Source organism: Cicer arietinum, chromosome 4 (genome assembly GCF_000331145.2).
Source record: "Cicer arietinum cultivar CDC Frontier isolate Library 1 chromosome 4, Cicar.CDCFrontier_v2.0, whole genome shotgun sequence".
Taxonomy (NCBI): domain Eukaryota; kingdom Viridiplantae; phylum Streptophyta; class Magnoliopsida; order Fabales; family Fabaceae; genus Cicer; species Cicer arietinum.
Genome location: NC_021163.2, coordinates 60,273,130 through 60,298,527, shown reverse-complemented (window position 1 = coordinate 60,298,527; position 25,398 = coordinate 60,273,130). Strand labels below are relative to the sequence as shown.

Genomic DNA, 25,398 nt, shown 5'->3' with positions numbered 1-25,398 from the left:
CTGCTTTAGTGCACCTACCTTATTCTTTGGTAAATCAAGATATCCCTCGTTCCCCGCACATAATTACAAACACTAATTTTTTGAGATAGTTGAGATCTATTTAAGGGGGGATATCTTTTAATATATATTTTTTATATACATCGATTTGAATTTTTTATTCCACTAAATATTGATTTGAGATTCAACCTCTAACTATATGGTTAAGGTATATAATAATTAAATAGAAACAATGTATTGTGTTGGTAAAAAAATAGATTTAATTGCCAGTTTTAGTTTCCGTATTTTACTAATTCACGTATTTAGTTCTCTTATTTTAAAAGTTGACAGTTTTAATCTCTCATTTAAATTTTTTAACTAAAAAATGTGGTTTTAGATATTTTCAATGACATACAATATTATGATATAGAATCATCTAGATGCATTAATTATATTTATATTATTAATTAAATTATAAAAATGAATGATCTCGTAAGTTGAAATTGAAGTTTTTAGAGAGTTTTGTTGCAATTTTATGAAAATAAATATATATTAATAAATTATGTCACAAGTTGAATATGATGGAACCAAAAGGAAGTCAATATTGACAATATTTTTGCATATAATATAGCGTTATATGTGATAATGATAATGAGGATCATAATCTTAAGTCTATTAAAGATTTATGACAAAGAAATGATGTGAAAATAAAAATAAGTCATTGAAGTAGAATTAAACTTGTTTTGCAAAGCAAGAGGTTTTTGGACTTGCAGTTTGCACACCTGAAAAGTGGAGCTAATTAGATATGTCTGTTTTTCGTGCAAAAAAAAATAAGAATATTGAAATACATCTATGTAAAGTTTGACATGCTATTCAAGGGTATGATAAAAGTCTACCATTGAAGAGATATTTTTACCTGAAGTGAATGCAAAAACTTTTTCATACCTTATTAAGTTTAGTAGCACATGAAAGACTCAATTAATATATAAAAGATGTGTTACAACGTATTTGTATGACTTACTTTATAGCGACACTTATAAGAAACTCCTTGAAGTATTTAATGTCTGTTTGACAAACAATTCAAACTATTGAAGATATGACTTAATCAAAATGAGTTTGTTTCTTTATGTGCTCAAACAATCTAGATGTGCAATGTGTAATATTCTTGTGTGAATATTTTTTAAATGAGCATATGGAAATGATATCATTTAAAATTTGATTGTTTAAAAAAATAGTTTGAAATGAATATCGAGAAAAAGAAAAGGATTTGTTTGAGATTATAAAATGAGTATTTGAAGAATACTTTTGTAAATTATGAAGTTTATATAACAAAGGTTCTAAAATGGTTATATATAAACACGTCAAATCGGTTGTGCACTTTGAATGTTATAAGATCACTAATTGTGGACAATGTCTTTTTAGAGCTTGAGAAAATGATGATTTTCACTCGGTTCTAAAGTACCATATAATAGTGCAATCAAATGATAATGTATCATGCTAATTATTTGTTGTTAAATATTATTTGTTATTAATCTATTAGATAGACAAGCTTCATTACATATACGACATTGGAACAAGGTCAAATATATATTTTGTTATCTTAGAGATACAAGTTATTTGTATGACTCTCTCAATATAGATACAAATGAAACTGTTTGTTTACATGAGAAAACACAATCATTTCATAAAAATATGTGAAACAAATCACAATAATTATATCATCAAATGATGAGGAAGTTTTAGTGCTACAAGCAACAAGTCAATAATGTATTTTGGTTGAAGTATGTGATTCAACAAATGCAAGAGATGTGTGGTTTTTTTTTTCTTTCTAGAAAATGTTATTGGAAAGTTTATACATAAATAATATCATATGCAATTACTTTGTAGAAAATTATAGTAAAGATGATAAAACAAACCCTTCTATAAGTTACTGTCAAATAAAACTTTTGAGAACCAAGTTCAAACAATTATTTAGCGGGAAATTCGTCGTCTTAGATATAAGTATCAGCATGAGAGGCAAAAATAGTTGTGTTATGCACTTTTTTTTTTCCTTCATCATGGTTGTCCCATAGGATTTTCCTAGTAAAGTTTTTAACGAGACAATTTCTTGCACAAAAGAACTCTTTTTCTTTTACTATATTTTTTCATTGGTTTTTTTTAGCAAAGTTTTAATGAAGCATATCATCAATGAACATTGAGTGTTATGAATATTAAATTCACAAAACTCATTAGCAAATGTCTATTTACTTGTGCTTAAAAATATGGTTCACATTGTAATAGAAAATACATGATAAGAGAATAATACTATTATCTCTCTCTTTTTTTTCTAATGTATGTGTTTATAGAGAATTCATAGAATGACAGAGTTGTTTAGTACTATCCAATTACCAAAGTTAACCTTTGATTATTAAATATAATCATAATAAATAGTTAAAAAATTATAAACAGTAAAAAAAAGAAAAAAATAAACTCAATCAGGATGAATCAAATTACAACAATATACATTTATATATATACAAATCAGTGTTTTTTTTGTTTCAATCACAGTAATTATGCTTTTGTAATTGAAATATACTCCATTTTCATTTAAATTCTTGTAATATTTTTTTGTCCGAATTTAGTTTTTTTATTTCCATAATTTTCCTCTACAGAAAAGTGATTTTATTCGTCGGACAAAATTTGAAACAATATTTAAATATGTCGTACAACCATATGACTAACCTAGCCAACAATGCCAACTGGGAACGATACTCTACAAACACATGTAAGGATTTGCAAAGAGATCATCACCATAACTATTAATCATACTCTAGTCACATAGTTATAATTCATCCATCAGATTTAGGTTCATGTCTATTATGTAGTGGAACCGGACGTAGGCCACAAGTCTGATTTGCACTCTTCTTTACTCATACACATTGTAATTTATTTATGCATTCTGTAGTTTGTATATCTAGCTTTGTATTTGTGAAAACTCGAGTTAAGAGTATTTTCTACTTTTGTTACTTCAGTTGCTCGTAAAATTAATATCTTTCATTTATGAATAAGTCCATCTTTCATGAAAATAGTTTGTCCAAAACAATCAAAGCTCACTTCCTCTTTTGGGATACAACTCATTTACTTCCTCTGTATTTTAATATGAGACAAATAAATATTTCAAACGCTAACACATAATATAAGCAAGAGGGAGTAACATTAATTTTTTTGTGTGTGTGTGTGTGTGTTCATTACATGAAGTCTTTTGCCAATATTCATCTTATATTCTGATCTCATGATCATGATAATTGCATTTTATTCATGGAACACTCTACAGTGAAATTCTCCATTTAAATAACACATTTACTTGTGTAAGCCATGAATTATATAACAATGAGAGGTTACATCATTGGCTAGCACCTCATCCTGAACATGATTACAAAGAAGGACTCAAGCTAGAAAGAACCATATACACAACAAATACAACATGGAATGGAAACAACACTCTTATGTTGCTTTCCTTGAAAATTACAAAAAAAAAAAAGAAAAAGAACAGGATTAAGGCTTTGGTTTTCATCATATTGACTAATTATGCTATGACACTCAATAGAGTAGTGGAAGTATAACCAACCAAAAAAAAAGAATAAGTGTTGTCCAAACTAATCAACAAAACATCATCATGTGTTATAATCCCAACCTCTTTGTCATCCAATCTGAAAGATTAGCTATCACAAAGCCTGCAAATACCTGTCACTCAATGCCAAAACAACTCCATCAATATGTCAACAAAAAATGTTCAATATTTTGATTAACTACATGTTCTAATCTAGACAAAATTTCCCTAGGCTATGAAACTTTGTAAATCATGATGAAAGCATGCATAACACCAAAAGAAGAGAAAATGAATAGAAATATACGCAAAAAACATGTATTAACACAACACATGAATTATCCGAACAGCAACGGAACCAACGGCAAAATTAGAGGTATTTAAGTTTGGCCCCGCTCAATGGGCCGGTCCGATTGGCCCGTATTTTAACATGAACTGGGCTATTAAAAAATAGGTCCTAAATAATTGTGTCCTTTTGGCCCGGCTCAAGTAGTCTGAATAAGGGTTGGCTCGGCTTGGCCCATTTGAGAGCTCTAAGCAAAACATTTAAGACCAATGAAAGAAAGATTCTCCTATTGGCCACTGTTACAAGCTGAAAGCCGAGAAAACATCAAGTTGCATATATATTTAGTGACGACCATACCTGAACTGAGCCAAGAATGTATAGTGCTGAATAATGCCGACCGTGGATTACCATGTCGGCCAACATAGCAAGAGGAATGGTGAGTGACATGCCCAAAGTAGCCACAAGGGGAGTTGTCCATACAACACACAGTGCCCTGAGTTGAATATTAGATAAAGTCTAATGTAAGAATTTGCATGAATCTGTGTATGTGCGCATGCGTAAATTAATCAAATTTATTTTATGTACCAGAAGTAGTCTGAGAGAACACTTCCAACAAATCCATTTGCAAGAACCACTTCATCCATTTTGGCAGAGTGTGGAATCGCAAACTTAGGTTCAATTCCTAAGGCTGACAACGGCCAAACTGTGCGAAAAATAAAAAAGAGAATTAGCAATCAGGTGAATGCGGAAATTTATAAGAAAATTCTTGAAATGTTGGTGGAGAGTATGTGAAAACGCTTAAAATAAATTAAAGAATTAGGTCTTGTTTGGATTGATTTATTTAAGTTTATCAACTGGCATAAACATTTATGAGACCTTTTGGAAGAGCCTATGTAAACATCTTATAACATATCTATAAGTTGTTTTCACTTTTGAGCTTTCATAAACTCTTCAGGATAACTTATGAAACAACTAATAGTTATATGAAAATAGTTTGACTTGATTTTATCTTTTGTACGAAAACAACTTATGCTATAAACACTTTATTAAGTTGCTTATCCAAACAAGGTCTAAATGAAAAGGATTGTGCTCTTATAAGTTTGACTTGGATGCGTAACTACAAAAGCATTGTTGTAGGTAAGAACTTACTAAGCCACCATAGTGCTACAAGTGTAAACAATCCAATATATCCGAACAGCTTTTGCACGTCAACCCGTTCTCCTTCTTCGCCAGAAAACTTTTTTAGAAGAACTGTGGCATTAATGTTGAAGCTGTCATTATTCATCTAAATTATCTTCTAGAAAAACAAAATACAGAATGAAACAGCTAAGAAATTGTCTAACCAGTAAATAGACCATATGAAATGGCTGAGAGAAGGCCAAAAAGATCTCCAACAAGACTGCGCTGTCCATTGCTGAACACAAATATCAACTGTCAACGCCCCAAAAATAGTATTACAAAATCTATAGCATAATTAAGCTGAATTTCAAAACAAAGTTCAAGCTCAAGAGAATCTGGTATTATGTTCTATAATATGTTTATTGTAGTGGACTTAAACGTATATAAAGCAATGAAGCTAATTTGGTTATCAAATGAAATAGAAAGAGCTTACGAAGCACTAAATTGCGAGTCATCTGCGGCCCAAGTTTTGCCAAGAGTTGTCATGGCAACGCCGGCCATGCTGACCAAGACAGCAACTACTTTTGATACATTTAAAGTGTCTTGTCCCATTAACACACCGATGAAAAGAGTGAAGAGTCCTGAAGTAGATGACAATACTGTTGTACTCGCAACACTTGTACGTGCAAGGGCAGCATTTGATAGATACTGAAAGCGACAAATAAAATTATAAAACGACATTATTAATTATTAATTTATTACATTTTCAAAATAACTACAAATTGGAAATATCAATCACGAGTTACTTACCTCTGTTACAAACCAGATAGGTGCAATGTAAAATCCATAAGTAGCAATTTCCTTTGTAGTAAGTGCTTTTTCTGCAGTCAGCACATTAGTTTCATTATATTTAGCCACCAATGGTTTTGTCTCTGCAAGAGTTGTAAGGTCTAAATCACTGTCTTTCCGAACCATGTTCCCAAGTTCCATTTCAAAGTTTTTCTGAACTCCATTGCCTTTGAGTGGGGAGCTACTCCTGACAGAAAACTCGCCCCCGCTTTCTGCATTTTTTCCACTTTTAGAAGAGCGGCGTTTAAGCAAGTTATAGAACCAATCCTTAATGAATGCTATTGGGAGGTAAACTACCATGAGAGAAGCTCCGAGATATGTCACCGCAAACGGCTGCTTATAATCTATAAAAATACCCTGCACAGAAAAAATTTAATTCAGAGAATCATTCATTGATATAAAACTTGAATACTAGCACAATGCACGCTACTGTCTCCAATGAAAGATACCACTTGAGCAGAATTTCAAATTCCAATGGCATTTTCAACAAAATATTCTCCAACTGTGCTCAGATAAGGACTTTAGATACCAACATTATATACAAATTAAAGCAAACATATCAACTTACAAATATAAATCTTCACGCTTAGACAACAATGTCCTCTGGTCAACATACATAAGACATAACACAAGTTATACAACATATAACTGGAACAACTGAGCTCCGCAGTTACATAGTATATATAAAATATAAATACAAGTCTGCAATTCTCTTAAATCAAAGCAATAGGAATTGCATGTTTTGAATTAGTTTTTTTGGATGAAATCCACAGGTATAATCCTACCAGAGGTAATCCTATTCAAGACTAACGGAGCAAAAGGGGTAAAACCTCTACTAAGAAGTATCCCTACACACATTCCCTTCACTTGTGGACCTAGCATGCTCACAGCCTCACAGGTATCATCATCCTACCAGAGGTAATCCTATTCAAGACTAACGGAGCAAAGAGAGTAACACCTCTCCGAAAGGAATGTATCTTTTACATGGGATCAAACCACAACCTACCACTAAGAAGTATCCCTATACACATTCTCTCCACTTGTGAATGTACCATGCCTCCACTACGCCAATTTCATTCGGTCTTCGGGTTAGCTGTATTGTATACATAAAAATCATTTGATCTCCCATCACCTTCAGGCTTTTATGATTGAAATGCAAACTTTAAAATAGTGTATCAATAACAAAAAGGATTGAATCTTAGCATATATATAGAAAGCTTCAAAATCAAGTCACGTGAAGCAAAAACAACAACCTTGCATCTATCTCTGAAATACATCAGCTTCCTAATTGAATGTTGTACAAATAATTAACATAAGGTCCTATATGCTAGGACATAAGCCCCACAATAATTGAATAGAACAAGTACTAAAAAATGCCTAAGGGTCTAAAAAACATAACACCACCGACCAACAAAACGCAACAAGCCAAATAGAAACAAACATACAAAAATTCACATTTATCAAATGCAACCATACCAAAGTAAGAAAAAAAAAAGATGATAAATTTAATTTACCTGGGTGACTTCAGCAGAGGTGACCCAAATGATAACAACAGTTGCTATGAGGAACAATCCAACGTTGTATCTCAAACCCATTGGAAAATCAAATCAAACAATACCCAGATGGGGAAAAGTGCAGAAATTGCAGAGATCCACACGTTTCTGCTTCTGCCAGATCCCAGAATCAACCTTCAATTCAACAAATTGTCAATACAATAATCATATGTGAAAAAGTTTCAACCTTTACGTAGAAATTGAACAAGCTACTATGTGTGAGAAGAAGAAGAAGAAGAAGAAGAAGAAGATTTTGCAAAATTGTTGTAAGAGAAAAGAGGTTGAAAGAAGAAATCTTGCAACAACAGAAAAAGGAAAATGGTTGGAAGAAAGAGAAACAGAGGGAAACATTAATTAATTAATTAATACTATAAAATATAAAAATATATTTTTCTGTATTTTTATGTGTATGAGTTTCAACGTTACGCTTACTCTATTCAAAGTATGTATTTTATTGAATTTCTTTTTTTTTTCCATTTTTACTTTGTCAAACTGTGATAGAATTACATCTTTAAATAGTACTCTCTCTATTAATCAATATAAATAATAATTGGTTTTTCCAAACTCCATATCACAATTTTTGTGAATGTGTCTTGCTTTTCAACAACATTGATATATTGAAACTCATATTTTAATTTGAAATTTTTAACTTCTCACACTTATGTTATGTGAGTTTAATATAAAATAAAGTGGAAGTAGTAATAAGTCCATTTTCTGTAAGAGTTTCATTCATTTATGAAGTGGTATGTTAAAAAGAGTATTCACAGTTATTCAATCATATAATGTGACCTTAATTAATATAATTATATAAATATGATAATTTATCATTCATCTGAACTTAAATAAAAATAAAAATATACATCAGACGAATTCAGATTCTTTGTGGTTATTGAATCTGAATTTACGCATCTAATGCATAAATGGTTATTTAATGCATAGACGATTAGATTGAAATTAAACAGTTTAAAAAAAATATTTTTTAATATTTATTTTATAATTAAAAATATTAAATTTAAATGATCACCAATATCTCAATTTTGCGAATGGAAGACTAACCGTTATTTATAATTAAGCAAAGAATTGTAATTTATTTAATATTAATATATAAAAATCAAATACTTTCTATATATATATAAACAGAAATTAAACGAATCAAAATGAAAATTGAATATTTCTGTTTTTGATTACACTTTTAGGGATATACATTAAATAATTGTGATTGCTTATAATTTTCTTCTTTAGATGTTGAGATTCCACTATCTTAATAATAGTCCATTTTAGTGGATCTTTAACTCCTCAGTCCGAGTCTATCTATTTAGAATGGTTTGGAGTGTTTCTTTATTTTAGTTTTGTCTAATATTATTGTTATCATACTATTTTTATAATATAGATACTATTTTTCATTTGATTATACAATCATAATAATGAAAAGTTACTTTTCATTTTATCAAATAGTAATAATTATTATTTATAGTGTTTTTTACAGTATTAACTTACTATAGTTTTTTGAGTAAAAAAACTGAATATAGTTTTTAATAGAACCCACTCAAAATAAAATTCTAAAATAATTAAAAAAAAAATGATTTTCTTTATACTTTGACTTCTTAAAAAATATAAAATAAATAAATTGTTTTATAAAAATATTCAAACATGCATTTACAAAAATTAATAATCAATTATTAATATGAACTATTTAAAAAATATATACAAAATTTTAAAATATTTAAACTATCTACTAATTACTCATAAGACCACAAAAACAAATGTAATCTTCATCTACTAAAACTACTTTGTTAATATTCAAATGAGATTGTAATCTTAAATACGCATCCCAACAAGATTATCACAACAACTTGGGAGAACTTAATTTATTTATTATATGATCAAAAAATGATGACATCCCATTCCATAGTGAATGAAATACTAGAGCAATCAATTAGAAAGGGTAGAGTGAACCTTTCCTTAACAATCTTGTTAGTTAATGGGTCATTAAATATATATATATATTGCAAAAGTGGACACTAGAGCATTGACAAATCAACTATAAACAAATTAATAAATGCTAATATATATATGAAATAAATTTTGTAAACAAAACATATAATTATACATAAATAGTTAATTAAAAAAACAAATTATATATTTTTTAAGTAATTATATATCATTAAATAACTCTTATTTATGATTATATAGTTAAAATTTAACTTTTTCAATATGTATTTTAGGAGGTTAAATATTAACAATAAAATTTTTAAAAAAATTTAAGTGATTATTTATCACTTAAATGATTTTTTTATTATTAACTTTTTTATTTAATATATTCTGATTTATATACTAACAAAATAGAAATACGAAAAAAATGCTGGCAGTGGCAAGTGGCAGGTGAGATGGCATTATTATAACTTTAATGAAAGTAAGGACTTATGACAACGAAATCCAATTATTTATTCATGTTGAATAGAATATTTCGATGTACATCACCAAAAAAAAAAATTCTTCTCGCAAATATAAAATGGTTAAGATAACGTTTTGGCATTTCTTTGTTCATTTTTTGTAGCAAACAAAAGAAACGATAACTCACATCATAGAATAAATCGATGTAACATAACTTTGTTAAAACAAAAAAAATTGGATTTATAAACAAGTTGATTGTTCTTAAATTTATAACTTTAAAATGAAAATATTACACAACAACACAACATATCTACAAGTATAACAAAGTTAAATAATTAGAATTCCTATAGTTTTATATTTATAATGCTGTTATACTAAAATTATTGGTTGAAATTTATAATTATTTAAAATTATTATATTAATTTAAATTAAAATAAATATTACACAAAAACAAAAAAGTATACGGAAAACACAAAATCCTACTTATTTAAATAATACATAAGACAATTGTGTACAAGTTATTTATTTAAATACACCGAAGAAAAAATAATTATCACAAACCACCTCTTTCTAATAAAGAATTAAGAAAATAATGTAAATTTTAAATTTTATTTGAGACGTTGATCTTCTTATTTGTTCATGTTCATCTAGAGATAAAAAATAATTAAAACTTACACAAATGGACTAAAATAGGAATTTACAAGTAGTAATAAATAAATAAAATCAAACAAGCAATAATAACATATACATGAGTGGAAAAATATCGACAATATTCATTTGGGACAAAAAAGAACTAGCCATTTCTTGTCACTATTAACTAAGAGATGTTATTGCTTAAAAAAAAACTAACAGATGGTATATGATGGTAAGACAAAATTAGTTGTAATTTCAAATTGCGGATAATTAAAAATAACTATCAATCATAAACATTCTATTAATTTCTTTTTAGTAAAAAGCATTATATTTTTTCCAAATAAGTTACTTTGTTAAAAAACTTGATTGAGATTAATTTGAACAAATTTAAAGATCAAAATTCGAAATGATGGATTTACCTAACATTAATCACGATAATTCATTTAAATTGATAATATATATTGAACAAAAAATAATGAATATGTAATTTGTAGTGAATCAAAATTACTATGTCGTTTTAAATCAAACAAACATCGTAAAAAGATGGAAAGATTTAAAAGTATCGCACAAAGATGGCGAACAAATAATATCGTATTCAAAAATGACAAATTCACCTAAAATACGAGAAATAAAAAAACTAAATTTATGTGGAAATCACTTATTTAGAGGTTCGTCCACCACTTCTTTAGACTAAAGTTAAAGATTTCATTCTTAATGGTACTTGGGCTATCCCCACCATTTTAAGATATACAATTGTGTGTAGTGAGGTTGATAAAGTTGTTATTTCTAAGTTTGAAGCTCATGATCGTTTAGTGTGGTCTCTGTAACGCCCCATATTTTTTTATCCAAATATTACTTAAAAATATTTGTTTTCTTTTATAAACAATTATAACTTTTATTTTTAGGAGTAGTTCATCATGTAATGAATTAAAGATGCGTCAAAAATTGACTTGATATTTTTTTTTTGTAAAACAACATAATGTCATTTACTAAAATATTATTTATTTATTTATTTGCAAAATTGATCTTCCCACAACAAAAATTAAACCAAATAATAATTGATTCTTTAATAGTTCATAAAGATGTATCAAAAGTCATAAAATGTATCTAAATAAATCAAGTAACAACTCATCATAGAGCAAATAATTATATCAAAGTAAAAATAACAATAAAATGTATGCAAGTTATGGATGCTCCTAAACATATATGATCTGAATATAACCGGTCACACATGCGTCCACACAGAAGTCACACATACCAATGGGGAAAATTAAATCAGCCAGAAAGATGCATATGATATGTCATGAAATGATAATGATGCTCAAAAGGTACATGTCATCATTCACTTAGATAATCACAAAAAGAACATTGTCCGAATATAACCAGTCACACATGCGTCCACACAGAAGTCACCCATACCAATGAAGGAAAATTAAATTAGCCACAAAGATGCATATGATATGTAATGAAATGATAATGATGCTCAAAAGATACATGTCATCATCCACTTAGATAATCACAAAGAGAACATTGTTCAACACATAAATCACCAGTCACTTAGGCAACCACAAAGATAACAATATTTAAAACACAAATCACTAGCCACTTAGACAACCACAAAGATAACAATATTTAAAACACAAATCACCGACCACTTACTCAACCACATAGATAAAATATTCAAAACATAAATCACCAGCCACTTAGGCAACCACAAAGATAACAATATTTAAAACACAGATCATCAGCCACTTAGGCAACCACAAAGATAAAATATTCAAGGTTAAATTTTAATCGCATATGACATCAAGATTTTATTCTCATGGATGCTTACAATCAAGAGTCAGTAATTTTGTCATCTCAAATATATAACACACAAACACGTGAATAAATGTTTTAGTCACAACTTTCATTTTATAAACTATAAAATTAGATTAGCAACATGTTATTGATAGACATCAAAACTCAATTAATGAAGAACACATACAAATATAAACTTTATTTCTTCTACTATAAATTTTCTCTCATTATTAGTCATTTAGGCATACAAATTAAGGTTTACTACTAAACACATCACAAAAAAAAAAAAATTTAATCATGTTATCACAATTAAAAATTAAAACTTTGAAATAAATAGCACAAAAATTAAAACTTTAAATTAAAAACATCATAACAAACATATTACTCATGAGATCATAATAAAAATCATAACTTTATAATTAAGACAACACAAAAATCGTAACTTTACATCAAATATATGGCAACGAGCATATTACTCATGTAATAATAAGAAAAATCAAAATTTTATAATTAAGTTTATCAAGACAAACATATTACTGATAAAAAAAAACATTATAGTTAAATTCTTTAAGGCAAACAAAATCAACAATTTTCTTTTAAGACATCATATCAATATCTTACAAACTATTAATTTAATGGAAATGTATGAAAAGAAGGAGCATTCGTGAGATTGTTAAAGTAAGGGAATTTCAATTGCTATTTACGTTGCAATATTACCATTGATTTATTGTCTAAAATTGAAGTGCATTTAATTCTAAAATTATGCTACCAATGGTTACCATTTCTTTAATTTTATTAGGTTATTACAAAGTCAATTGAAATCATGTGTATTTATGTGTATGAGTTAATTAGGATTAACTAGTAGAATTCACCGTATATTGCATGGTGTCTCGATACCTCTTTTAATTAAATAAATAAATTAGAGTGTCACATCACCCTTTTAAGTTTTTATCTAATACTTACGAAACCAAAAATTGCATAAAATTATTTTTTATAGATAATTAAAACAAAATCATAATTTGGGTTTAAGAGAGAGGAAGACATGAGATATAAAAAAGGAGAATAGTCTTTTTGTTATCCTCTTTTAATTGCACAAAAAAACTTATAATTAAATTTATAATCTTCTTTTCAAACATAAATTAAAGGTGTTAAGGAGGAGAGAGAAGTGAATGCATGGTGTCAAGAATGAATAAATGTACATTATCTCCTCTCTTAATTAGTTGAGACAAGGACATAAGATTACATTATGTCAATGCAATATCATGAATTGTCATTAAATCTTGTCATGAAGGAGAGTAATAGAATGAGTCAAGTCACTATTTTTTTTATACTAAAGATAGATGGACAAAAAATATTTTTAAAACACTTATACACTGACTTTCACTAACTCTACTATCTCCTAAAATGCATACTTATTTAATCAAAAATAAAACTAACAAACAATATAATTTCTATAAGTTTTAATTTAATTAAATAATTCAACTAATATTTTTATCAACTAAAACAAATCAATCAAGACAAGAATATCACACATGTCACATATAATAAAATAAAACAAATATATCTAACACATCAATTTAATGATTATCGAAACTAATCAAATAAACAAAATACACTATAGTCCATTTAGGAAATAATCATGCATAAATGGTCCCATTGTAATTATCACACCAAAACAATTAATTAAAAATAAAGGTTATAATTATTCAGGTAAAATTGAAGGTGATAAAATTTAATTTAATTTATTTACACATAGAATAATTATTAATTAAATAATAAATCATGACAATTACTAAAAAGACACATGTATAATATATATATATATATATATATATATATATATATATATATATATATATACATATATGAAAATATTGGGGTGTCACAATACTTACCCTCTTAAAAATAGTTTCGTCCTCGAAACTAATAGAAAAAACAGATGAAAAAGTTGCATACACGTCTTGGCACATTTCTTAAAAAATCAAGTAAAATTATTTTGAATTCCCATTAGTGTTACAAAAATTTATTGATTAATAACAATTCGACTAAAATATAAAAACTTGAGTTGCATAATAGTTACTGGCTAAACACATGTAATAGTTAAAGCAAACCAATAAACATATAAATAAATAAATAAATAAAAGACAAAATTGAGAATGTCATCTATTCAAATAGAGAAAATTTAGAATTATATATTTATAACAATAATTTAAAATTTCAAAAATAAAACAAGAGAGATATCATAAATACTTTCATAAAAATAATTTCTTTAAAGAAATTGATTTAATTATTATTTATTTATTTATTATATTGAGAACTTGACAATGTAATACTAATATGCACAATTCATTGGTAATGATGTATAACAATAATAATAATAATAATAATAATAATAATAATAATAATAATAATAATAATAATAATAATAATAATAATAATAATAATAACAACAACAACAACAACAATAATAAAATGCTTAATATTTGTTAATGAAATTAAAAATGATTGAAATTCAAATAAAATCAACACATTTATAAAACTCATATATTTAATTTTTTAAAATTCTATAAATTGGATACATTTATCATTCTTAATAGCACACACATATTTTAACTTATCTCATAAAGACAATTCAAAATAAAATAAAGTTTGATAGACTTTTTAATAGGTAAAATAAATTTCCGATGATAGTAAAAATCAGTTATTATTATCGCCTTCTTCCAAAATAAAAGGTGATTAACCTCTCCTACTCATTTGGTAATAATTATATTAAATTTTATTTAAATCAAGAATATTAAAAGACTTTTATTACATTTGTAGAACAGGTGTCGTCACGTCTTCCATTCATTTCAACTCTGTTATATTTTTTTAATCCAACAAGTCTTTTAAAGTTAATTACATGATAAAATTAAAAGAAAAACATAATTTTATAATTAAAATTTATGATATTTAGATTGTAATAATAAATATTGGAAAAATATTTTAATTTAGGTAACTAGACAAAATACATTTTATAGTAATAAAAATATTCAATAATTGTTGACAAGGAAAATCATACTTAGTCCTTTTGTTTTTGTAACTTTTAACATAAAATAAAAATCTAAATGTTAACAAATAAATAAAAAAAATAAAAAAATAATAATAATATTATTAATGGTAAAATAATTACAACAATATACTATCTTAACTCTTCGTCTTACTGTGTGTAAACAACATTCATAAAATAAGTAAACATTGTGTATTTATATAAGTTCAAAAAGAAAACATAATTACTGTTAAATTTTGTCTTAAGAAAATTAATTTAAGAAATAAAGTCAAACTCAAATTAGTTTATTAAATACTTTTGGAATATAAAAAAATATCTTAACTAAGTAAATTAAAAGGAAATTTTATTCCTAACACTAATAATCACATCGAGTTTAATGATATTCTCTTTAAAATATTTGCTATTCAAGCGAATTAAAATTTAAAGTTTCATACATAAAAGAGACAATGATAACAACAATAACATGTAACAGTATATTTTATAACATAATAATATGCATTTGTATCAAGTAGAAGATAAAATTATTTTATAATATTAATGATTATTATTAACAAGACTAATTAAGCCAAGTAATAGTTGGATCACAAAACATTTAACGTGAATAAGAAGTAGAGAGTCTTTGATTATTAAAATAGAAAAATTATACGATAAATAATTTTTATTTATTTATAAAAAGATAATAAAATCCATCAAATTAAATAGAATATTTCTAAATAATATAAAAAGACAATGCTAAGAAAAACATAAAAGTAGAAAGAGATTTCAAATTTGAAAGCAACTAAATATACAATAAAATAACACCATTAAACCAAATATTTAAGACATAAATTTAATGACAAAAATTCATAGAGGTAAACAATTAATGACACATAATATGAATTTAAGTAATTAATAAAATTCAATAATTAGAAAACTAAACAATTAACATAATTAATGACACAAGTAATTAGTAAAATTCAAATTCAAGATAAACTCAGTAAAGAATGATCCACATATAGTAAAAAAGGCTTTGACTGAATATAATTATTGAATACGTTTCCCAAATGTGAGATGAAAAACGTGAATGAATGAGTGAATGAGATGTGAGTTGGTACTGCTTCAAATAAGATTTATATATATTAATCTCCATATATATATATATATATATATATATATATATATATATATATAAATTAGTTTGTCGCTAATATGTTATTATGATATTAACGCTTAAAGAAAGTATTTTTTTCTATAAGTACGGGAATTTCCATCTTATGTGGTCTTAAAATTGAATTATTTTGCTTATTGTATAATGTATAACGAACTGTTAGTAATTATTATTAAACATAGAAGAAAGCTGTAATTAAACTCTAAAATATAAATATAAGTCTAACCTTTTTTATGCTTCATAATAAGTTGGTATTAGCAATTTTTGGATTCATACATATGATTTCTGAATATTATTATCCCTGACGAGTTCTACACATATAAGCCTAACCTTTTTTATGCTTTATAACAGTTTTTGGATTCATACGTATGATTCTTGTATATTATCTCTGACGAGTTCTACATATTTCACATTTATTTCGCTCAAAACCATTTTTCTATTATTTTCACACATATGGTACTTGTTTATTTTTTATTTTATTTACTTGAATAATCATAATAATAATTAAACTGGACTACAATGTATGTTTCAATGCTTATCTCAGATGAGCATAACCTTTTTTTAAAAGAAATAAAAATTAAATAAAAATCAAATATGTTTTAATTACATTTTTAACATTGTCTATCTAACAAGAGTTGAATTTGAATGACTACAGTTAGAAGTGTAAATGAAGTTTTATGCCATACAAGGACTTGAAGTTTTAAATAGTTACTAAATGATGCTATATTTTTTTGAGAGTTTCTTCTCTCACACTCTAATTTTGTCATCTATTACCTTATTAATTTTTCCCTTTGATAAGGGAACATTTAAATTTTTTGTGGAGAAAGTACAAACGCAGTTTGACAAAACAATTGGAGATGGTGCTAAAAAGGTAGATAGAGTGACAATACTTAAATTATAGACACAATTTGCAGAGAGTCGCATCCGTAGTCAAGTTTATGGTACGAGAGACTTGTCTGTTAACCTCCGATGTGGGTGTATATTGCTTATACAACAATCCCATAATCCTTCTAATTCCATGATTGAGATGTCTTTTGAAAACATAGATGACAACTAGAATTATAGCTGAACAAATTGCTCATGGTGTAGTGGCCCAAGTTCGAGTGGCTACCAAGGTTGTCAAAGAGGCTAGGGAACATTCAAAGAAGTTAGATAATGATTTTGATGCATTAAAACAACTTTTTATAGATAAAATTGATATTTTGTAGCGTCAATCAACTAGTGGATCATGATCTAGTGCAAGTTATCATCCTTCGCATCCTCATTATGATGAGGACTTGGACGACCAATCACTAAACGAACTTTGATTTTGTAATTATGCTTACTTTTTGTAGTCATTGGTTGACAAAGATGTATTTTGTGACTTTGTTATGTTGTTATTTCATACTATATTTTTATTTTGTAGTTTCAAAACAAATGATACTTTATAATGGACTTGTTATATTGTCAATGCAATGACTTTTTGTGAAAATATTAAGTATTTTAATATTTCTTAAATGTCAACTATTTTATAAAGTGTAAAAATGTAATTGTGCAAATGCGAAAAGGAAAAAAAAATAAAGCAATTTATATTTAGCGTCGATGTGTCCAACACTGCATGTTTTGTTTTAAATGTTGACCATAGCGTCGATCTAACGGACGCTATATTATTTATAAAGTTGACTTTTATTTCATTGGTAATTTTTATTAGTTACCTTTGGCGTCGGTTGGACCGACGCTAGGTCAGATGCTTTATTTTTTGTGGTAACGTCAGCGTAGAGTCAGTCTGATCGATGCTAAGATAGTGTAGCATGTCATTTGGCCGACACTATAGATTAGCCTCAATCGTTTTAGCGTATGTCTGTCATCACCAATGGTAATTCGACGCTAAATCGATGTTAGCGTCTTTTAACCATGTGGCGTGAGATTTTGACCGTTGCAAAAAATAATTTTTCTAGTACTATCGTCACCCTTTTATGATATGAAAAATAGATAACAATTATTTAATGTCAATGTAAACCTAATTTATACTACTGTAGATATCTATTAAATTATAATCAAATGATTATGTATTAGTTTGTTTTATTGATAGTCGAGATAACATTTACAAATATTGTCATTATCTTAAACTTTTTTTTACAGTAATTATCATTAACTTAAGCTACTAAATCTTAAACTCGTCAGATGCTCGAGTAAATATATATAAAAATAATATTTATTTTTTACTATTTTAAAACAAATATTTATTTTTTTTGAAAAAAACAAATACTTATTTAAAAATTAAAAACTAAAATATATTTAGAATTAACCAAGAAAATAATTCTATTATCATAATTACTAAAATAAAAATAAAACAAAAAACCTAACTAATCTTATATATGTAACTAAAATTGTAGTGTAGTAGTGTGAATCATAATGCTAATGAAGCAATAAGTAGGAAGTCTTAGAATTTGATCCATGCTAACAATATTTTTCTCCCCTAAGAAATTAACTACCAAAATTTTGGTTAAAAAAAACTACTAATTTTGTTCCTCTCATTTTTATTGCATGAATTTTAAAATAACAGTCTTTAAATGGATAATGTGTTTTGCTTAAGAAGAGAATAATTTTTTTTTAATTGTCCCTTATCAATTATTAGTGTATTCATATTATCATAGATACAATTTTTTTTGACAAATTATTCAATGATACTATTAGAAAATATTAATATTATATTTAAAATTAAAAAAGTCATTCATTTTGAAATAATTTTTTTTAATAAACCGATCACTCATTATAGATAGAATAGATGAAGTAAAAAATTGTAGCTTGTAGTAAAATACCATTAACAATAAAAAGTTTAAATTTTATTCTAAGAATTGTAACACCAAGTTCCAAGCCATTGATCTATACAAAAAGAAATCTAAAAAATAAGAATCTAGATCCATTAATTTCTAAAAGACTAACCAATAATAAACCCAATAATCACATTTATGGGTTTTTACATTTAATTTTGAACGATTTATTAAAGATATTTTATCATCCATTTTGATAGATTCGTTTTTTTATGTCAATTTAGTTGGACTCATTGGACAAACTACAACCATAATTTATTGGTTTAAATACACTTTTATCCTCCTATTTTGTCTAAAATATTTATAATAACATTAATAAATTTATATAAATAAAATAAAATAAAATAAAATAAATTTATTTTTAATCATTTAATATAAAAAAATAATAACAAAAATAAGTCAATGAGAGTGCTACGTACCAAAAACAAAAACCAATTTTAGAAATAAAGGAAATAAAAATTCACAAAATAAAGAAATTAAAAGTACATTCTATAAGAAAATACTAATTAATATATAAAGAAATATTATGTTTTTTTTACCCAAAAGAAATGTTATATTTTGAAACGTCGTGTATTTAACTTTTTCAATAGTAAGCACTAACTACTTTACCACAAACAAAATTAATTTCTCCACAAATATTACTAAATATATCTACTTTTCATAAGAAGATGGACCAATTAAAAAACTACAACTATTAAATTAATTAAATTTATGCATTACCTTTTATAATTCCATCAATATATGGAAATATTTTACTAACATACCAACTTTTGTATATAAAGATCTAAATAACATTTAAAATTTCAATCTTCTTTTTCCCTTATTTTAATGATGGTATTCTGATTATTTCCAACTCACCATTTAATAGATACACAACATATATCACAATACTAATGTTGATTTTTTTTCCTAAGTGTAGCATATAAATAGATTCCCATGTGTTTGAGTAATTGATGCTTGTAAAAAAGCTTATGATCCTCCATCTCCATATGTAAGATGTACCTTCAAAAATAAAATTTGTTTTTCTAGAAAACTCATAAGTTTCACATAATTCAACTTGTGGTAACGAATTAGGCCATGGCTAGTGGTTTCTTCTCTTGCAAAACCTCATTTGTAATATACCCTTTTTTGTTTCTCATAATTTCTCTCACTTTCATCACATATTATTACCAAAACATTTGTACTTTCTCTTCTTCTTCATCTCCAAGTATTGCTCCATTAGTTTCTCACTTTTGCAACCCTTCTTACTTTTTGCATCATTGGAAATATTTCAACAATTCAAGCGGAAAAAACAACAACGATGATAATGTAAGTTTTAATTCCAAGTTATGGATTCATTAGAATGTTAATTGTTGTATATATATAATAATAATAATTTTATACCATTGGCATGCAGAGGAAGGAATTGAGTGATATCATGAAGGTAGAAAAAATATTAGCAAGATGTCGTTCAAATATTCTAGAAGCTGTTCATAAAAAAAGCTATGGTTCATTTCAAGAGGGTGATTTTCTTCCAATGGGATCCGTCTACAGAAATCCTTATGCCTTTCATCAGTTAAGTCCAATATTAATTAATGTTATTATTATAAACTAATTTTGTTTTTTTATTGTTAATTACTATGTCTTTTGTTTTAACTTTGTTTATACAATGTATCATCATGTGCAAAGTTCAAACATTAGAATTTAAAATTTCTTTTTGGATCTTTCTTTTCCTTGCTAACTATCTAAATAATTATATCATTTAAAGTTATGAATTTGACCAAAAGAATTTAAAATTTTGAATAGAAATTGAGAATGTAATTAAATACGATTTATAATTTAAATATGATTATTTTTAAAATTAAATTGATTTAAAAATAGGAAAATATATATATAGATAATCACTATAGGAAAATACTAATAAAGTAATAAGTGTATTTAGACACTTCTAAAATTCCAAAAATAATTTTTTTTTTATTAACTACTTACCTTTTCACTTGATTTTCTATATTTTATTTGAATGAATAAAAACATACTTAAATGAATGAAATATTAAAATATAACTAGTAACCTATATTATTTTCACAAAATGAAAGATAATGTAAAAACAAAATTGACAGTAACAATTATTTTAAAATGGTAATATTAACAGTTACTATTACCATAACATAGCCTGCATTATCATTATAATTATAATTGATTAATGTAGTGTTCCTCTAGAATGGGTGGCATGAATTTTTGGGCCAACGTGATAATGAAAATGCAAGAGAGCGTACATAGCATGCGTCAAACGTATGGCTAACACACTAAAGTAATTATACCAATTGAGTTTGTTAATTTTTGTGAAAGCCTATATATATATAGCCTCCATGTGTCTATTCTATTGTGTAATACCACAATTAAATTTGTGTTTTTAATCATACTTTATTATATACTAGTAAGAACTCCATGTGACGCGTAATTGATATTTTATGTGTATTATTTAGATATTAAATAAAAAAGTTTATTTTAATAAATATTTATTTTGTAATTCCTTATATTTATGAGTTTTAAATATATGTCTTATATTTTTTTAATATTTATCAATGAGAGATATTTGTTTAGAGTTTTTATAATATTTACTAATAACAAATTTTTATCACTTTTTTTATATATATATTTCATAAACAAATATGTGTCTGGTCTTTCTTTAGGTTCAGTTATTAGTATTCATCTAATATGTTTTTAATATTTATTAATAATAAATATTTATTTTATATTTTTTTTCTAATGTTTGGAATTGTAGAGAGCAATTTTGATGTTTTTTAATATTAATTTTTGTTAATGTTCTCTTTTCTTATTTTTATAGTGGGAAAATCAAATATAATATATAGTTAAAAAAAGAATATATGGTTGAGTGGTTTTCTATATAATAATGATTAGAATGTAGTATAAAAGATTGAACAAAAAATTTGTACATAACAAATTATTATTTTTATCACCTAATGATGATAGTATTGATTTTGTTGGTAGTAATTTTTTTTATAAAATAGTTATTTAATTTTTACTAAGGTACCATATATTTTTTTGCACAAAAAATATAGTTATATTTATTTATTTTAATTATTTATTTATTTTAAATCTAATTATTTATTTTAAAATAATAATGTAATAAAAAAATTAACTGGAGATAAATTTTTATTTTTAATAATTATTTCTTTTATTGTCTTTTTAGTTAATTTTTTTATTAGATGGGTTTTTTTATAAGATCATTATTTATTTATTTTTTACTTGTTTATCTTCGAATAATGATATGCTATAAAACTAAATGATAATACATTTATAATTTTTATAATTTTTTCTTTTTTATATTGACACTGAGTAGTTTAGTATTTGCATTGCTCTTATTTTCAAATGTTATGAATTATAATATCGGTTGAATCGATAATCGATTTGCGGTCTCATTTATTAATCTTCGAAACCGTCCAACAAAAATATTAGGGGAAATCGTCAGAACCAATTAAGAATTAGAATAAATTTGGAAAAATCGATAATAAATTGGATATGGTTCATAAAAAAACACATTCTTTTTAAAATGACCAAAATCAATTTATTTATTTTTTACTTTTTAAGTATTTTGACAATTTTTTTAATTTCTTTTAGTGGCAATTTTGAATCAAATAATACTTTTTTTTTGTAAATAAATATTATTATTTTAGTTATAAACGAATATTATAACTTTTTATTCGTAGATAACTAAAAAGCTTACATACAGCTGTGAAATTTTTAGTTTGAACTTGAGATATAATATATAACGACTTAATAATATTAATATTTTATCAGTTGAAATATCACTTAATTACTTATTTTTTTTTTGACAATTTTACATGTAATATGTTATGATTTATGACACTTTTAACTCACTTTGACCTATTAAATTATATTATTTTGAATTTTATATTATTTTTGTTCGATATTATTAATATATATTATATTAAAAAGTAAAAAAATTATTTAACTATTATTGTTTGAGTCCAATTAAATTTCAATTAAATCTTTAAATTTTAAACTAACGTTATCATCCGTTGAGCGTCTGAGTCCAATTTTTTAAACATTGCTTATTTTTGAAAATTATATAGGAGTGTTTACTCTTTGTATTTTTTAATCTTTATAGTACAACCGTAGATGATTGGATTAATATTAAATATACGATTTGAGAATCTATTTTTAATTTGTTTATATGAAAGAATATTTATTAAGAGATTTATATTTTAATGAATTAATATTTTACTGCCAAAAAAAATTATTCTTAAACATATTTATCCTCTTTTGCCTTGTATTCATATCCCCATAACTAGTAAGGTACTATAACTTGGATGTGGGCCCCACCCTAAAAAATCATTAGCTTATGGACTGTAGTTACCAATTTTAGAAATTTGCCTATGGTGGCTTAAACATTTCCATAACCAAAAAATAAACTACTAGAGGAAAAAAAAAAAAAAAAAAAACTTTTGATTTAGAAATTTGCCTATGGTGGCTTAAACATTTCCATAACCAAAAAATAAACTACTAGAGGAAAAAAAAAAAAAAGTAAAGCTATTGAGTACACTCTACGCTATAGTGGCATAATTGCTATATATACTCTTCGTTTTAAAATAAATTATTTTTTAGAAAAAAATATTGTTTAAATATTTTCACACGTATATTAAAAAATATAATAATTAAAAAAATAATTATTTTATTAAATTATCTTTATTAATTATTAGTGCGTTTTCTATAATTATAATATAAAGTAGAATTAATATTTTAAAAATAGTGTATATAATAATAATTGAATGATATAGTAAGACAAAATAATTAAAGTTATACATTGAAATAACATTTTTTATGAATAATATTTTTTATTAACCAAGTTGATGGACATGTTTTGTATATAGGAGTCACAAAGAGATGGAGAAACATTTCAAAATATGGGTATACGAGGAAGGAGAGCCACCAATTTTCCATGATGGACCAATGAATGATATATATTCAATTGAAGGTCAATTTTTAGATGAATTAGTGAGTGGGAAGAGTCCATTCCTAACTAAAAATCCCAATGAGGCCATTGCTTTTTATGTTCCAGTTAGTGTGACTAATATTGTACAATATGTGTATTGGCCTTACGACAATTATTCTCGAGAACGTCTTCAAAACATTGTCAAAGATTACATTGATTTGATTTCTCATAGATATCCACACTGGAATCATAGTAGAGGAGCTGATCATTTTCTTCTCTCTTGCCATGATTGGGTACGTTTTTTCATTAATTGATTATTTTGTCAATCTTAATTATCATGAAACCAAATATACATTTAATTGTTTATTTATTAAATTGAAGGTGTAATTAATTTCTTATGACAAAAATGAATGTTCAGGCACCAGATGTTTCAGCTGCACACCCAAAACTTTTCAAGAACATGATAAGAGGTCTATGCAATGCAAATTCTTCAGAAGGTTTCAAAGCAACAAGGGACATTTCCTTACCTGAAATAAAAATTCCTTATCAACAATTTGGACCACCTTACCTAAACAACACACCAAACAATCGTAGCATTTTAGCATTCTTTGCTGGGGGGTCACATGGCATTGCAAGACAACAACTTCTATCTCATTGGAAAGACAAAGACAATGAAATCCAAGTCCATGAATATATCCCTAAAAACTTAGACTATTTTTCCTTAATGGGCCAAAGTAAATATTGTTTATGTCCAAGTGGGTTTGAAGTTGCAAGCCCAAGAATTGTTGAGTCCATGCATGTTGGTTGTGTTCCGGTTATTATATCCGATTATTATGTTTTGCCATTTAGTGATGTTCTTGATTGGACACAATTTTCGGTTCATGTTCCTATTTCAATGATACCTAAGATTAAAGAGATTTTGAAGGGGATTTCTTTTGAGGATTATTTGGAGAAGCAAAGGAATGTTATTAAGGTGCAAAGACATTTCATGCTTCATAGGCCAGCTAAACCTTATGATATTTTCTATATGGTTATGCACTCTTTGTGGCTTAGGAGACTTAATTCAAAGTTGTTTTAACTCCACTATTCACTTAACTTTTAACTCCACTATTCAACTTCATATACTATATACTTTCTTCAACTATAGAGTATTTGTTATGGATATTTTTATCCAATTTCTGAATATATGATAACACAATGTTTTAATTCATATGTATTATGCCTTTCTCGTCTTTCCCT

The 25,398-nt window shown here is 25.9% G+C and overlaps 2 protein-coding genes across 2 annotated transcripts; one reads left to right on the top strand and one right to left on the bottom strand.

Moving 5' to 3' along the window:
- Positions 1–3,232: 3,232 nt before the first annotated feature.
- LOC101490492 (uncharacterized transporter C405.03c) lies at positions 3,233–7,710 on the bottom strand. The gene is made up of 8 exons (XM_004498695.4): positions 7,331–7,710; positions 5,778–6,173; positions 5,461–5,675; positions 5,192–5,262; positions 4,998–5,099; positions 4,434–4,551; positions 4,206–4,341; positions 3,233–3,699 (listed from the first exon to the last, which is right to left on the bottom strand). The coding sequence occupies exons 1-8, from the start codon at positions 7,409–7,411 to the stop codon at positions 3,637–3,639; spliced, it is 1,182 nt and encodes a 393-aa protein (XP_004498752.1). The 5' UTR covers positions 7,412–7,710; the 3' UTR covers positions 3,233–3,636.
- Positions 7,711–24,101: 16,391 nt separating this feature from the next.
- LOC101499270 (probable glycosyltransferase At5g11130) lies at positions 24,102–25,369 on the top strand. The gene is made up of 2 exons (XM_012715284.3): positions 24,102–24,452; positions 24,578–25,369. Exons 1-2 carry the CDS (start codon positions 24,111–24,113, stop codon positions 25,235–25,237), a joined length of 1,002 nt encoding a protein of 333 aa, XP_012570738.1. The 5' UTR covers positions 24,102–24,110; the 3' UTR covers positions 25,238–25,369.
- Positions 25,370–25,398: the final 29 nt, after the last annotated feature.

Bases quoted from the DNA above. Each gene is read 5' to 3' on its own strand.
- LOC101499270 (XM_012715284.3), top strand. From the start codon at position 24,111: ATGGAGAAACATTTCAAAATATGGGTATACGAGGAAGGAGAGCCACCA. The intron at 24,453-24,577 runs GTACGTTTTTTC...ATGAATGTTCAG, and splicing joins TTCTCTCTTGCCATGATTGG to GCACCAGATGTTTCAGCTGC.
- LOC101490492 (XM_004498695.4), bottom strand. From the start codon at position 7,411: ATGGGTTTGAGATACAACGTTGGATTGTTCCTCATAGCAACTGTTGTT. The intron at 4,552-4,997 runs GTAAGTTCTTAC...TTTTTCGCACAG, and splicing joins TGTAGCACTATGGTGGCTTA to TTTGGCCGTTGTCAGCCTTA. The intron at 4,342-4,433 runs GTACATAAAATA...TATTCAACTCAG, and splicing joins GTTCTCTCAGACTACTTCTG to GGCACTGTGTGTTGTATGGA.